Below are 15890 nucleotides of genomic sequence, written 5' to 3'. Positions count from 1 at the left end.
ATTTTTATCTGATCTCTCTTTGTTTGAATCGTGGCACATCTGTGAACAGTGCAGATCATTCTTTCAGGATTCTCAGGATTTTCCTTTGCATACCAAATTTACTAATACCAACTCTCATCTTTCCTAAGATTTTTCATCCACTGCCTTGGGTTTGGGTTCTTCCAATATTTTTATATTCTTGAAGAACATCATTAGATTGTTTGGGATATCTCAGTTTCATAACAGAGAATCCAAACTATGTCGCCCCCTTCTAAAACTGCATTAATCTTTTTCTTTTAGCATTGTGTGGGTCTGAAATTGCCCACAAGATAAAGTGGTTGAAATTGTTCAGAACACCATGGGCAGCCACATGGATGAGGACATTCTTGAAAAGGATTTCAGGATGTTAACATCTCTAGGTTGTGGTTCCTTCGGGGAGGTGAAGCTGGCCTGCCACCTTCCCACACATACCCGAGTGGCTGTCAAGGTCCTTGAGAAAAACATGAACAGTGTGGCTGATATCAGTACTGAAGTGAACATCCTTCAGTCTTTAGAACATAGGAACATCGTTCGATTTTTTGACATGATTGACACACTGACAACCACTTATCTGATTATGGAGTATGTGGCAGGAGAAGATCTGGAGAGCTGCCTCCAGGCACTGGGCTGTCTAAAGGAGGAGGAGGCTAGAGGGATTTTCCGGCAGATAGTGTCAGCAGTTCACTTTCTCCACCAGAGACACATTGCACACCGTGATATCAAATTAGAAAACATCCTAGTCGATGCAGCAGGAAATGCAAAACTTTGTGACTTTGGTATGGCAATTGAAATCACAGAGGGGCAGATGTTGGAGGAGATCTGTGGCTCCTTGCTCTATTGGGCCCCAGAGATCTTGGCAAGAAAGCCCTATGATGGACTGGCAGGTGATATGTGGAGCTTGGGTATTGTTCTATATGTCTTGGTCACAGGGCACTTTCCATACATGGAAGAAACCCTTGAACGTATGCACAGGGTCATCACCACCACAATGTGTCCCATTCCCTACCATCTCTCAAAACCCTGTTATTTCATCATTGCCCGACTACTCATGGTCCCCACCTGGTACCAATTCACAATCTGTCAGCTTGTGGAAAGAGCATGGCTGGGCCCAATTCAAGAACATGTACTGCCTACCACCAAAGAAATCCTGCCCAGGGTCATGGAGACCATGTGCACCATAGGCTATACTTGTGAGGAGATTGTTTCATCCCTAACTCACAGGCGAGAAGATAATCATGTAAAGGCTACATGCAACATTCTCAAATATCAGCTGAGTGGTGGGGACAGCAATCAGCAAGATCAGATGCCCTGGTTAACCAGCAGCCCTGCAGGTTCTGTTCACCTCCCTCTTCCCTTGACGAGGAGAGCCAGTGAACCAGCATTTACAACCAGTACATATGCTGGGAAGGGTCACTTTAAGGTGGAGGGTGTGGAAGAAAGAGGCAAAAGATGTAAAAGCTACACCATGCCTCACAGACTCTCCTTCCCAGACGAGCTTCCCTGTTCAGACAACACAGTCCCAGAAAGAGATGCTCTTGTGGCTGATGTCATCAACACTGCTACAGAGGACACTGAAGTCAAGAGGAATTCTGTTGACTCCCTGCCTGGCAATCTCTCCTCTCCAGAATCAGTCTTGGAGGCTACTCCCATGGGATTTCAGAACCTGGGCTTCTGTGAAGAAGATTCATCCCAGGGGTCAGACATTCCCAGTGACCAGCCCCAGGTGGCACCCATGACATCTGGATCCAGGCCACTCAGGATCTGGAAACTGGTGAGGAAGCAAATTTCCCATGCACTGAGAGCACTGTGCTGCTGCTGCTGCTGCCTGCCCACCCCAAGGTGAGTCCTGAACCCTTGCATCAGGGGTTCAAGGAAAAGAGGGGAGAGGGGAGACCTACATGGAGAACAGTTAGATGTGCCACATAGATGAATTCCTACATTGTATTTTCAATATACTATTTCAATATCCCTTTTAAATGAAAAGTTGTACCCACTCAGAGGGCCCAGAACTTCAGATATGTGGTACATTAAATGGCAAATTCACAGCTTTCTGTTCATGTAAACTCCTAGAAGGCTGAGGCAAAAGCAAGTAGCATAGCATGGGGACCACAGCATGGGAAGGAAGGAAGGAGAGTTTGGCTAAATGGGGCAAAGGTTCAGAAAGGAGAAATCAGGGGAGGAATATGGCACAGAACTTTTATCTGCCAAAGTCACTAATAGAGGTGCTTTCATGTTTCTTTCTGCTTTGAAGTATGGAAACTGAAATGGCCCAATAGAATTCCAGACCTGGTGAGGAGCCACGGAAGGGACCCAAGACAGATCGCCAGAGTGCCAGCTCCCTCCAGCACAGAGCAACAGGCTCTTGCCTGCATTCATCCACCAGCTATTGCGTCTGAACTGCCAATCTGCATCTCTTTCTGCTTAATCCAGCTTCAGAACTGTTGTGGGACAATTGGGGGTCATAAGGCACTTGGACCCCATGACCCTCTACCTTCCTAGCTTTGGTTGTGCTTGTAGGACCACTCACACTGCATGGAAAACAGCAGCCTCTACCACCAGGAAGGACTTCATACAATCACGGCTGCTCATCATCTTGGTCACTTTAACCCTCCAACTTACTCTGTGACTGCCTTATGGACAAAACAGCAAGACCTGTGCAAATCCTCTGGAGAATGGAGGTGGGTGAAAGGAGATAAAGTGGACTAATTGGGAAACAGTTTCGAGACAGGAATAGGGGACATGAGAGTTGGTGTAGAATAAGGAGTAGAGTCTGTCCTGAGGAACTTCCTGTCAACAAAGGAGATGTGTGTGCTGACCTGTGACAGGGGCCGTGCACAGTCTAGAGCAGGAACAAACCTCCCCTCAAGTGCAGAGTGGGAGGGAGCTAGGAAGAGCCAGCAATGAGGAGGAGAGGGCCTGCTCTGATGGTTCCTAGCATGTGTCAATGCACACAAGTAGGATGTTGACTTGGAAATAACATCCTGTCTTTCCTATTGATCTGGGGTGCACCAGGAGAAAGATGCAGCACTACTGGTCAGTGGAGTCCTGTCCTCAGTGCTGAGTAAGTCCTGTCTGTTAAAGTCACTAAGAGAGGTACTTTCCTTATTCTTTCGGGTTTTATTTGGAAAAAGTGAAATGGTCTACTTGAACTACAGTCTTGGTGTGGTGTAGTGCAACAGGAATGATCCAGACTGGAAATTTGTGTCCTGTATGATGATATGTTAGGGCTACAGGTTCCAGTATCCATCCTCCAGGTTAGGGTCTCAGCTACAATCTTCCCCATCCTTCACCTCACTGCTGCCCCTGCACTGTTGCTGAACATCTCTGAGTGTCACATGTACGTACCATCGACCCAATGAATATCTACATCCCTCATGGTTACTGTGGGACCAGGGTTCCATGGTATCAAAAAGGGCTGCCTCTGTCAACAGGGCAGACTTGCACACAGGTCTCAGCCTTTCCTCTTCTTTGATCCCTTCATTACCTCCAAACTGCTTTCTGACTTTCTTTCAGAATAACTGCAGGAACTGTAAATCCACTGGGAGATGGGAGGATGGAGATGAGGGGAGGAATAGGGGACAGGAGGTATAGAGGATGAAAAGGAAATGAGAGGACCTGTAGAGAGGGTAGAGTGTATCCAGAGGGGCTTACCTGAAATGAGTGGTGAAAAGGAGGTTTTGCTGGGGCAGGTGTTGAAGAAGTGAGACCAGGAACAAATGTCTCAAACAGAGCAAAATGTGACCTCAGCTTTAGAGCCAGCAATGCGGAACATGACCTTGATTGTGCTTGGCATATGTAGAGGTAGAGAACTATGAGGCTGCTTTGGAAGGGATCCTGATTTTGGGCTACTGAAGAAGGGTGTTGCAAGAGAAGGGTGGCTGCATCATGCAGTGGGGTCCTCTGCTGGTCTTGTCTGTCATGGCCTTTGGCAGATCTGATGACATCTATGTCTTTTTCTCCATAGCCTCCTTCATCCAGTCTTCCCATGGTGCCTCCCACCTCCTGATCCAAAAATTCTGCATCATTTTTCCATCTCATAGAGGCAATTATAACTGATATTTGACCTTACATTAACATTGTTCTGCTCCAATGTGGGAAGGTAAGTAGGCCTTGCCAGGCCAGATGCTGAGTATTGCTTCTACATGAACAGCAGCCATGGGAATCCTTAATGACCAATGCCCACCATTGGGGTCAGACTCAGAAGGAAACCTTGATCATCATGGATCTCTTGATGACAGCCCCTGGTGCAGTGTGAAGCACTGGTTGAGTTGTAGTGTCTCAACTCTTTTCCAGGACACCTTCCAGTTAGGGAGCAGCTCACTGATTTGGCAAGTGGAAATGAACTCGACAGGGAATCCAGGGTCCTAATCTGTAGGAATCATGCACCTGAAGGTAAGATTGAGTACAGTAAGTATCTGTATGTGGCAGAAGATAAGTCTCTGAAGTCTGGTCTTGATGTGCTGGAAAGGATCCCTTGAAGTAGCATGTGCCAGCATCCCTGACACACAGGGAAAGTTATCACTGACTTGTTCAACTGAAGAACAATGGGAGACTTAGAGACTGCAGAGGTGTGACAAGGGAGGAACCAGCTTCTCTGCTGTAGTTGGCCTCCAGCTCCACTCTGACCATCTGATCCTGGGCTGTTAGCAAACACTGATGCATGTTAAAGTCTTTGGCCCGATCTTCCCAGTGGATGATAGCCAGCTGTTACTGACTTCTAGAACCCTGACCATCTGGAGAGTCCCAAGTGCACAATACAAGATCAGTCAGTTTGTTCAGGAAGAGAGAAAGAGAAATTTTCAGTTTGTGGGTATCACCTGGTGTCAGACTGTGTTTCTGCTGCATATCAGTGAAGGCAGGGCTGAGAAATGGTTGAGGAGTCTGTTAATGAGATAGGGATATTTCGTGAATCCTCATTTTATATATTTTACTCTTTTTGAGACTGGATCTCACTGTATGGCCCTGGCTATCCTGAGACTATCTGTGTAGATATACAGCTCTGAAAGTCATAGAGACTGACCCCCTTTCTCTGCCTCCTGACTGCTGTGATTACACATGTGGATTCCCATGCATGGCTTCACATACTGTTTGTATAGCATCAATGGTAAATTTCTCCAAACATTTGAGGGAAAGGAGACAAGTCCTGTCCTTCTTTCATTTCAACAGTGTCAGGGATTGAACTGAAGGTTCTTTCATCCAGGATGGACTACAAACAGCAGCAAAGTCCAAATCTAACCTTCAGAATAGAAGTCTATGTCCACCAGTGAACAGATACCTGGAGGTGAGAACTGCTGTCATGAATTCTTCTGGGGACACTGGTCAGTGGGCTGGAGGAGGTATGTCCTAGCTGAAACACCCTTGGAAACAAGGCACGGAGCATGCAAAGGCTACTCTCTAATCGTTTTCTCAGGATTCCCACTGCAGTCCAGGCACAAATCCCATGACCTCAACCTGACCAACCAGGAGAGTCCAGATAGACTACCTGGTCTGATTGATTGAGTTCTTTCCATTTGAGCCTTGAGATCACAGCTGAGGATTCAAGGTGGGTCACTAAGACAGCTGGTGCCTGTCTTGGGATGTTGGAGGCAGGGATTTCACTTTAAGGACACCAGTGGCAGAGGCAGTATATGAAGCCACATATTCTAGACAAAAGCTTCCACTTCTACTCACCTGACACCCAGATTCTGTCTGCGTGTCTGCTGACTTCCATGGCTACTCATGGGTCCCACAATGCTTTTGTTATTTGTCAAAACCATTTTGGGTTGCTTTTAGGCCACTGAATCTTGTTCATACTCCCTAGCTAATGGAGAGCCAGGGCTGTAGGTTTCTGGATTCCGAACCAACTAGGACTCTGTACACCCCACTCAAGACAGTGCATGATGGTAGAGGTGATCAGCCTCCCATGAACATTGTGGACAGTTTCAGGAAGACCACTGTCCTGTTCCATGTCCTGAGTGTTCTGTTGTTCATGTTCTGATGCCTATAACCTGCAGATTTTGCATATGAAAAAGAAAGTGACCTTTGTCTTGGGACAAGCTTGTTACACGTAATAGAGTCATCCTCAGTTGTATCTGTTTTCTGAAAAATGTGTAAATTTCACTCTTTGGGGTGAGTATGTGCTCTTTCCCCTTGCCTGTATGCTATTCATTTATTTATTCCATTTACTTATTTATTTATCCATTTGTTTTTTTGTTTTTTGTTTCTTGTTTTTTCAAGACGGGGTTTCTCTATGTAGCTTTGCGCCTTTCTTGGAACTCACTCGGTAGCCCAGGCTGGCCTCGAACTCACAGAGATCTGCCTGGCTCTTCCTCCCGAGTGCTGGGATTAAAGGCATGCGCCACCACCGCCCGGCTTCTTATTTGTCCATTTGTTTATTTATTTATCTATTTATTTATTTCTCTCTGTATACATATAATATATATATATATATATATATATATATATATATATTCATTCTAAGTGTCTTTTACATCAGGGATTTTGATTACATTCATGTCCCCATCATTTCACATCTGCCCTCCACCCCTACAACTCCCCCAATACAACAAAATTTAACACAAAAAAGGGAAACATAAGATAAAATTAAATAGGGGGAAAAGGGGGGAACTTAAAGGTTTCCTCATGGAAGCTGCAGTGACCAAATGTGACAGAGTGAGTCACACTGTAAACCCCTCTGTCCACATATCTTCACTTTTTAGTGCTCATTGCCGAGTCACTGGTCTGGTTCCAGGCCTTCAGTGTCTACGACACTAATTAATTTTGTGTTTGATACTGTCATCTGTCCTTTGCATTTGGCACATTAACTTTTTCACTGCCTCTGTATGCAAATTTAAAACTCTGACTTCAAAATCACCAGTGCCACAGTACAAACACACTTCTAAATAAAGTGTCATGGTTGAGCTGGAGATGGAGAGCAGAGGACGATAACCAGGGATTGCAGAGGCAGCAGGAAAGAATTGACTAAGGGAGGAATTTAGAGAGAATGGAAGAGACAGATGGGAGGAGCCATGGGGAGAGGGATGTACAGTAGATCTAGCTTAAGTGCTGCATATTTCAAGTTCCCCTAGAGTCCCTTTCGCAGGTCCATCCTCTTTAAAGTGATGAGCTCTCTACATCAGGAGACACAGGGTGGTGACTTGCAGGTGTGGCCTGAGACAGGAGAAGCAGGAGCTCTGCAGGAAGTCCAGATGGCAGTGTGCCCACTTCCCCAGCATGAAGGGTCTGTGTCCAGCACAGGAGGAGGTGAGCCAATTACCATAGATTTCCCTCCAGAAAATCCTCACTATCAAGGTAATATGTTCAAGGGCTGGTGTTTCACAGCATCGTCCTCAACAGGGGCCATGAGCCATTATCACGTGCAAGCTGCCCTTGAACATGCAGACCCTGTGGACCAGTCTGCAGGGGAATAACTAGCAGTACTCATTAACCTGTCCACCCTTTAGGTTTCTGATCCTAGTGAATTGTTTCCACACATGAAGGAAAGAGAGCTCCTTCCTCTCCTTCCTCTTCCCCCTTCCCTGCTGTTGTATTTGCAGCCTTCATTTGTCCCTGTGTCCTGACCATCAGAAAAGACACAGTCCCACAGCATGCTGGTCTAGTTTATGTGTTTGTGAAGGGGCCTCACTGTAGGGAGTTTTATCAGAACCATATTTGTTTCCTAACAGGAAAGTGACAGCAAGCTGGAGGAAAATGGGTACCACTTTGCATGGAATGCTGGGACATTGCTCCACTTTGGAAGTGAGTAGGCCTTACCTAGCCTAGGGCACAGTGGTCAGAGGTGGGGTCAGCACTCCTACAACTACTTTGTACCGAGTTCCACTGGTCAGCGGTCAGGAGTAGACATCCTTGTTGACCATAGAGCTATGGCTTTCTGCTAGGCTGTCTGCTTGCTTGTCCTACTGGGATAATTGTTTAAACTGTTGTCCCGTGCACCTGACAGGCAGATAGCCTCTCCATGCAGTGAAGGATGACCACTCTGAATGGAATGCTTGTCAAGGCTCATTTCTGGGCAGCACATGGATGAAAGCATCACTGAGACCACAATCTAACAGCCTGTAGTAGATGATTAGTTTTTGGTTTCTGATCTAAACTTGACTCTGGCTTAGAGGTTAGGAAGAATGAGGCTTCTCAGGCAGGTCTCCCTCAATCCCAATGGTAGGTGATCATTGAGCTTGTGTTACAGAGGAAGAGAAAAAGCAGGAGAGGAAGGAGAGGGAAGTAGGAAGGGAGAGAGAGAGAGAGAGAGAGAGAGAGAGAGAGAGAGAGAGAGAGAGAGAGAGAGACAGAGAGAGACAGAGAGAGACAGAGAGAGAGAGAGAGAGACAGCTGAGGCATGGCTACAGAGGGATATTGAGATAACTTGGTGTAGGTGGCACATCTCTCCCCTCTGATCTTAATACCATTGAGAAGGAACACTTGGAATCAAAGATGGTGAACATCTTCTCAACACCTGTATGTTGTGACATCCATTCTGTCCCTGGACAGTGACTTAGTCTGTGTTGTTTCCAGAGACTGGGGCGTGGGGATTCACACAACCTAGCAAGGGAAACCAGCCAAGAGACAATGACCTGCTTGCTCCTCAGCCAATGCCTGCTCTGTAGGTCTCTGTGTAACTACTCCGACAGGCTTCACCCTGATGCACTTAACCGAAACCGGGGCTTGTAGAAGGGAGTCTTGGGTACTATGGCCAGGCATGCAAACTCTCAGGAGACAGCACATGTGCACCAGGGCCCTAAACCCTGGTAATGGTCTTTGAGAATGTGGATGTCAGGAAACAGAGTTGATGCCTAAGAGACCAGGTGAGTATAATGTGAACTTTTAATATCCCTGGCCACTGCCAGGGATATTAAAAGTTACATGAGAGAAGTCAGCTTATGATCAGACTCACACACTCAACACCCTCCTTCCCCCACTGCCTGCCTCCTGGAAGCAGTAAAAACAGGTGCAGACAATGCATGCTCTTGGTACCAAGAACTTTCCACACACTACCCCAAAGTCGCTCAGTAATATTCACTTCCTTGTGGAGAAAAGTGAGTCCGCTTGATCCCGGGTAGCTTTCTCTTTTGCACAGTCTGACTGGTTGGGAATGTTTAAATTACTCTTAGGTCATTGACACAGATTGGATGACTGTTGTGGTAACAGTCTGAGTCTCTTGTATCTGAGAGGTCAACCCCACACCTCTCATTGACATCCTTTCTTTCCTCAGATCTGCAGGTTCTGCTGGATATGTTCTGAGACAAAGCTCATCTTCACTGTATGTGCATCCTGTCTCATCTAGGCAAGTGTTCAGTGAGCTGGGTGCAGGAAGCACAGCGTCTAGAAACAGACATGTTGGTGAAACTGCATTTCCTTCTTGATCCTAGAGCCCGTTTATGGGACAGTAGCAGAGCAGCTAGGACAAACCAATCCCTGCAATCAGGGCTTTGCAGGGAGAACCCACTGAATTCTCCCACAGGAAGTCACATGGGAAGAAAAAAGTCATTATTCCTGCCTCATTAGGTCCTGAACTCCACCAGAAATAAACCAGCTATTATCTGAAAGGCCACAGGTCTAGGGTGGTAAATGAATCTTTCTGCTAGCCTCATCAATGGTCTAACATAAGCTTTTTCTTCTAGGTGCCTGGCCATATCCTGAATCGTGGACACGAGAACTCCTGACTTGCATGTGTGCACACTGAGCATTGGTGACATGGAGGAAAAAGAGCACCTCTCCCCCCCCTTCCTGGCAGACTAGCATGCCTTTGTCTGAGCTCCAGAGGAACTCAGAGGCTCCACACAGCAACAGGAAGACATGCTGTGGAGGACGATGACATGGTTTCTCTGCCACCATCCAACTACAGACAACCACCCTAAATTACCAACAAGACCTGGGGAATCTACAGGAGTGTGCCCCTGTGAAAGCCTCCCAGTGGGTACTTACTGTTGAATCCTCCCCAGCTTAGACCCATCTACATTTTGACAGTTCAGAAAGTCACCTATGCCTCTCTGTCTTCAAAGATAACAAAGAAAACCTGCCTGAGAAGGTAAAGAAATATCTCAGAAGAGCCTTGGGAATTAAATCTGCTTATCTTTCTGAACTTTAGAGTGGATCTCATGAGAAGGGTAGTATCCATGGACAACCTGTCCCAGGCCTCCACTAACATGAAGAGGCAGAACTTGAGGTCATACATTTGGCCCATTTCTCACTGGTATTATGCAGAGACAATTTACAAAGAAATACTGAAATATTTAATTAGAATTCCAACATAATTTCTATAAATTGGCATTTAGAATGTTTTGACCCCTGGAGGAGAGAAATTCAAAGCTATATGAGCTCTCAGCTTCTACCAGTTGTTATTCTAAAGGTGACAGATGTTTGCATTTCATCTATAGACTCAGCAAAACTCAGTCTCATGCTCAAATTCAAGATGTAATGACCAATGGGACCTAAACCTAGAAGACATGGCCGAGGTCAGAAGAGATTCCTCCAGACCCAGATCTTCTTCTTCCACGACTTCCCAGAAAGCCTCAGAAATCCACAAAGACCTACATGGAAGTAATGGAGACAGGATATGTGGAACAGAATAGAAAGCTCAGAAACAGTCAGCATTTCTATTGAGCTCAAATACAAACACTATAATGCTCACATAAAGTTATAGAAGAGGACTACATGATTTCCTGCATTATAAAAAGGAAGATCAGAAATAACACAGAGTAGATGAACTATGGACTCGGGAGCCCTGCTGCTACCAGACATGAAAATACAGAGGCTGGAGCATGGCTGGAGCAGACACTCCCCCAGGACATCTAGAGAGAGCCTGGCTCCTGACACACCCCAGCAGACAACAAATCCCTGACAGTGAAAGTTGTGTGGCTATGAGGAGGTGGAGGTGTAGTGTGTTCTGTGTAGTGTGAGGATGGCTGAAACCTATCACATCATGTGGGATGGAGATGAGCTGTCCAGCTGATCTGATAACAGCACTCTATTGATGGTCCAGTCAGCTGGGGAAAGCAGCAGGTCTGACACCTAGATACTCACATGTGCTACGCATGCCTCTGCCACTATTAACAACTTATATACAGTGCCAGGACTGTATATGTATGAAGGACTCCCCTCACCCACACTCTCCACAGAGTTCTCTAGGTATTAGGCCTAGGTATTCAACTCCCTTCTGATGTCCCACATACAATGCTAGATTCTAGACCAGGCTAGACATGCCTCTAACCACAATGTCCTAAGACATGGGGAAATGTACCAGGCCCTGTTGCACACTTTATCTTCTGACAAGGACACACATTTACTGCTTTGTTCAAACATTCCTGGAATCTTCCTGCACTGACATACAACACTAGGTATAATGCAGCGTGGGACACTACACCCACGCCACCTCACTTGTACTACCAGCTGTCAGATCATGACAAACAATCTCTACATCACACACACACACACACACACACACACACACACACACACACACACACACTCACACAGCCTCTAATACACTTCTAAGTCTTGGGCCATAAATGACTTCTCACCCAACCACATATTGATTGCTAGGTGTCCAGCATTGCTAAACCCTCAGATATAACTCACATGTATTCCTAGGTCTGGATCTGGTATGTCACCCACATAATCTTTTATTAACAGCTACTTCTCAGGCCATACAGGACACTCTCTTGCTACTGTACCCAAATACTCTGCTAGTATTGGACCCCACTTGACATCTCATCGTCCACTGACAACTGACTTCAAAATGTGATCAGACCTTGACGGACACCAGCTCAGCCATCAGCTGACACACACTCAGTAGGGATTGTGCAGAGCTTGACATCCGTCCTTCCACTGCTCCCCTCTGACATACAGTTATCATCAAACACACTGGACACACCACCACCCCTGTGACCACACATCCACTCTAGGTACAAGGTCCAGTTTGACCTCATACCCCACATTAATTGACAGCCATTAGACAATTCTGGGAACATTCCCCCTGTCAGGTCTTGCACAATACCTAGCAATTAGCATTGAGAGACCCCCTCCATCTGCTGAAGATACATTCACAATGCTAGGCATCAGCTTCTACTGGACTCCTCCCTATGCTATACCATGTGCTGGGTCTCAGGCTCTACTGCTAGTTACTGGGCCATGCTGGACATTAACCCTGTCCAAACCACAGTGCATATAAAGTGCTGTGTGTCAGGTTCAATTGAGCACCAGGCTCCATCACATGGGACATGCTAGGTATCCGACAATGTTGACACACACCCTTACCCCCTATATACACTACTGGCCCAGTGAACATTGCAATTTTAAAGCTCTTTTAGACACCTCCATCACTGACATATCAAGTTTCTTGCTATCAGACACTACCACTCTGTGCAGATTTCAGTCATGTATATTAAAGTATATTGTATGCATATACAATAATTGGCTTCAAGCCTTATCCAAAATAGCACCATTCTGCTGACAACATACACTACCAGACAGGGGCATGGGTCTAAGCACAGCTGAAAATTAGCAGGGTTATTGTGACAGCAGGATGGGTGAAGGAAGAGAAACTTATTAGATGAGGCCTGTTATCATGTACAACATCCGGGTTAGGACTGGGGAGTCCTGAGGATGTGATACACAGTAGGGCATCCAGGCCTCAGGCAGGTGTGCAGCAAAGCCTGAAACCAAGCAGTGTGTTTCAGGTTATAGTGGCAGGGTAGGAGTGTCCAGCCGGGCAGTGGTACATAGGTGGGTTTGGCAGCAGGACTAGGGGGCAGAAGCCAAAAAGGTGCTTCTGCTGCTAGGTGTCCATTACCTACAGCCCATCTCTCTCTCTCTCCTCTCTCTCTCACTCCTCTCTCCTCTCTTTCTCTTCTCTTGCTCCTCTCTCTCTTCCTTCCTTTCCCTGATTCTCACACACACACATGTATATATGTACATCTGAGCCACTATACTTATAGGTATATACTTGCCTAGAGACAAAGACTTCCAATACATGCTATTTGACTGGTCCTTCAGGGTATTGCCTGAATTACAGGCAAAGTCACTCCCTCATCAACACACAACACACCACACACACACACACACACACACACACACACACACACACACACTAGTGTAGTTACGTGGCAGGTTCTGTTAGATATACACTTGCCTTAGAGCCGAAGCCTTCCAAACAGGGCCAGGTGTCAGCTTCTGTTAGGTCCACTCTTCCGTACAGCCAATTTTCTTCTTACACAGCTAGGTATCATGAACTCCTAGACATCCACTGCCATACAGTAAAGTCCCATGCACAAGGCTAGGCATCATATCCTGCTAGGAACCCCGGACAGGGACAAACACCCAGGCACAGCTCTCATATTCATATAAGGCAAGTGTCAGGCTCAAGTATTTGTCTCTAGCCTTACAACCAAAGTTCCACATACACAAACATGGTTAGGTTTTAGGATCTTCTAGGTACCTTCTTCCCCACAGCAAAACGCCAGGTTAACAAACATACAAACATAGAAATGCAATCATGCACACATGCACATATGAAAACAATCATGCATGCAGGCCTGTGGGAACCCTCCCCAGGGTGTGAATCCCAGGAGTTTTTTCCTCTAGCCACATGAATGGAGCTTTGGATTTAGGGGGAGGCTAGGACTTGGCACCTATCTGTGAATGTGTGGCATTGTTGTAGAACTGGGTTCTTCCTCACAGGAATACAAGTAGTCATGTATGTGTTTATGGCTTTGGCTGTAAGGGTGGGAGTACAATGCTACCCTTGATACCTAGCCCTGTGTGGAGAGCTAGGGCTTAAAATAGAATGAAGTCCAACAGGAATTGAATTTATGTATGGAGGGAGGTGGGGGTGTGTGCATTAGCTTGGTGAAGTAATGCCTAGTAGGTCTTTACACACCTACCCTACAGCCAAAGACCTTTATTCACATATATGGCTCACTATCAGTTCCTGCTGGATAAACTTTTCTGTATAGCCTAGCCAAACTGACACAAATCTCAGAACCTGCTAGGAATATCACCCTATATTTAAAAGACCCACCTATGACTAGAGCATCATGTCCTCCTCAGTAACACCTCCCCAAAAGCAAAGCTTCAAATATACTGGCCAGGTGTCACATCATGCTAGGTACCCTGATCTCTACAGCCAATGTTACAGGTACACAATGAGATAGAGTTAGGTTATTCTGACTGTCCCCAGACTTATAATCAAAGACTCTATCTCTGTCTCTGTCTCCCTGTCTGTCTCTCTCATACACACACACAACTATGTATCTGTTACTTCTAGACATTTCCTCCCCGCAGGACAGTCCAACATACACACACAGGGCTAGATTTCTACTCCTGCTAGGTACAATCTCCCTAGGAAGATCTCAGAAGAACCTCTAAGAGGACATGGTATCTAGCTGAGTAAGAGGAATATACATACAGCCAAAGCTAGACACAAAAGCTAGGCGTCAGTTCTTTTGGTATCCATTCCCCTCTGTGTATTTCTATGCTTTATACTCACTTCAGAAGTTTGTGATTCAGAAACAGCTGATGGAGATGCCCTCTGGCATTTGTCTTTCTGGATCTGGGTTCTCTCACTCTATCATCTTTTCCACATTCATCCATTTACACAGAAGAATGACCTAAATAAAGAGGATTATTTGCTGAGTGTCTGAAACTAGTCCTGTAATTTTGCCATTGCATGCAGTTTACAGGACTCATTTCATTATTAATGCCTAATGTGGGAGATCAGGCCCAATGTGGGTGCCTCCACCCCTGTACATTGTTCAGGAATTGTGTAAGAAAGGAAACTGAATTAGCCATGAAGAGCAAGTCAGGAAAGAGCTGTCCTCTGAATCTGCTAGAGTTCCTCGAAAACTTCGCTAATGATGGATATTGAACAGGACATGGGGGCCAAATAAACTCTTTCTACCACATTGGGTTATGTCAGGACCTGTCTATCAACAATACAAAGTATACTAATACAGTATTCCAGGACTGGCCTCAATTTGTAATCCTCCAAACTTCACCTACTGACCGTTGGCTTTAAGAATGTAATATAAACCTGTATGAACAAATAGAAGCTTTAAGGTTGACTAGATCTCAGGGAGAAAACAAATCAAGGACAAGTACAATACAATTTGATCAGGTGAGGTTATTTTAATGAAGTTAATCATCGAATACATCTCAAGCAGACAGATTGGAGAAATACTGCTGAATGAGGATAGACACACAAATAGTGCCTGACGGTATATACAGAGACAGGGGAGGAATCTTAGTTTATCTTTTAATATGTTAAGTACCAAACAGTATAAATAGAAGAGTGGAATCCTATGACTTGAGATAGTTAATCATGGGGCATGTAATTAATAACAGTGATTGCTGAAACCTCAGTTTAGGAGGCTGGCAGAGCTGTGAAAGCTTGTTCATGCTCTGGATCCAATGTTGGTGAATATACCCACTGCACTCTGTGAAACATGGCTCATGAGGTCAGAATACATGTTAGCACATTGTGACCAGCACACACAACCATTGTAATACACATAACCTGGCTCATGAGATCAGAGCATGTGGGATATTCTGAATCCTGCCCCAGCAGACATCTCATCTCAATTCCTGCATTCTGGTTGATGAGGTCAGAAGGGATAGCCCTCCTTGATCATCCAGCATCAGGAAGTTTTCCCATCTACAAACCAGCACTGTGTGTCTCCACACCTGAGCTCAAGCATAACATAGATGAGCCTAGCACAGCCGTACTAGGAACAACGAGGCTCAATCCAAATACTCCCCAACAGAAAGCAAACAGAAACATTCAAGTAACAAACTAAACCAAGATGAGCAAGAAGCAACATGAAAATTCAGAACAACATAACTCCTCCCAAAATGACCAGTTCCAAAGTAGTGGCCAACAATAA

At 45.6% G+C, this 15890-nt stretch overlaps 1 protein-coding gene across 1 annotated transcript in view; it reads left to right on the top strand.

Annotated features, from left to right (window-relative positions):
- The first annotated feature begins 549 nt into the window (after positions 1 to 549).
- LOC143270598 (sperm motility kinase Z-like) overlaps positions 550 to 15890 on the top strand; it is a 107412-nt gene continuing 92071 nt past the window's right edge. The window contains exons 1-10 of the mRNA XM_076561120.1: positions 550 to 1857; positions 2270 to 2696; positions 3983 to 4117; positions 4312 to 4410; positions 5185 to 5299; positions 5429 to 5560; positions 7117 to 7260; positions 7683 to 7755; positions 9224 to 9295; positions 9633 to 9924. Of these exons, the coding sequence (XP_076417235.1) occupies positions 563 to 1857; positions 2270 to 2294 (1320 nt within the window). The 5' untranslated portion in view covers positions 550 to 562 and the 3' untranslated portion in view covers positions 2295 to 2696; positions 3983 to 4117; positions 4312 to 4410; ... (4 more) ...; positions 9224 to 9295; positions 9633 to 9924. The remainder of the gene's footprint in view (positions 1858 to 2269; positions 2697 to 3982; positions 4118 to 4311; positions 4411 to 5184; positions 5300 to 5428; positions 5561 to 7116; positions 7261 to 7682; positions 7756 to 9223; positions 9296 to 9632; positions 9925 to 15890) is intronic.

This window comes from Peromyscus maniculatus, chromosome 23 (genome assembly GCF_049852395.1).
Source record: "Peromyscus maniculatus bairdii isolate BWxNUB_F1_BW_parent chromosome 23, HU_Pman_BW_mat_3.1, whole genome shotgun sequence".
NCBI classification, from domain to species: Eukaryota; Metazoa; Chordata; class Mammalia; order Rodentia; family Cricetidae; genus Peromyscus; species Peromyscus maniculatus.
The sequence above is the reverse complement of the archived record's forward strand: the minus strand, read 5'-3'. Positions and strand labels throughout refer to the sequence as shown.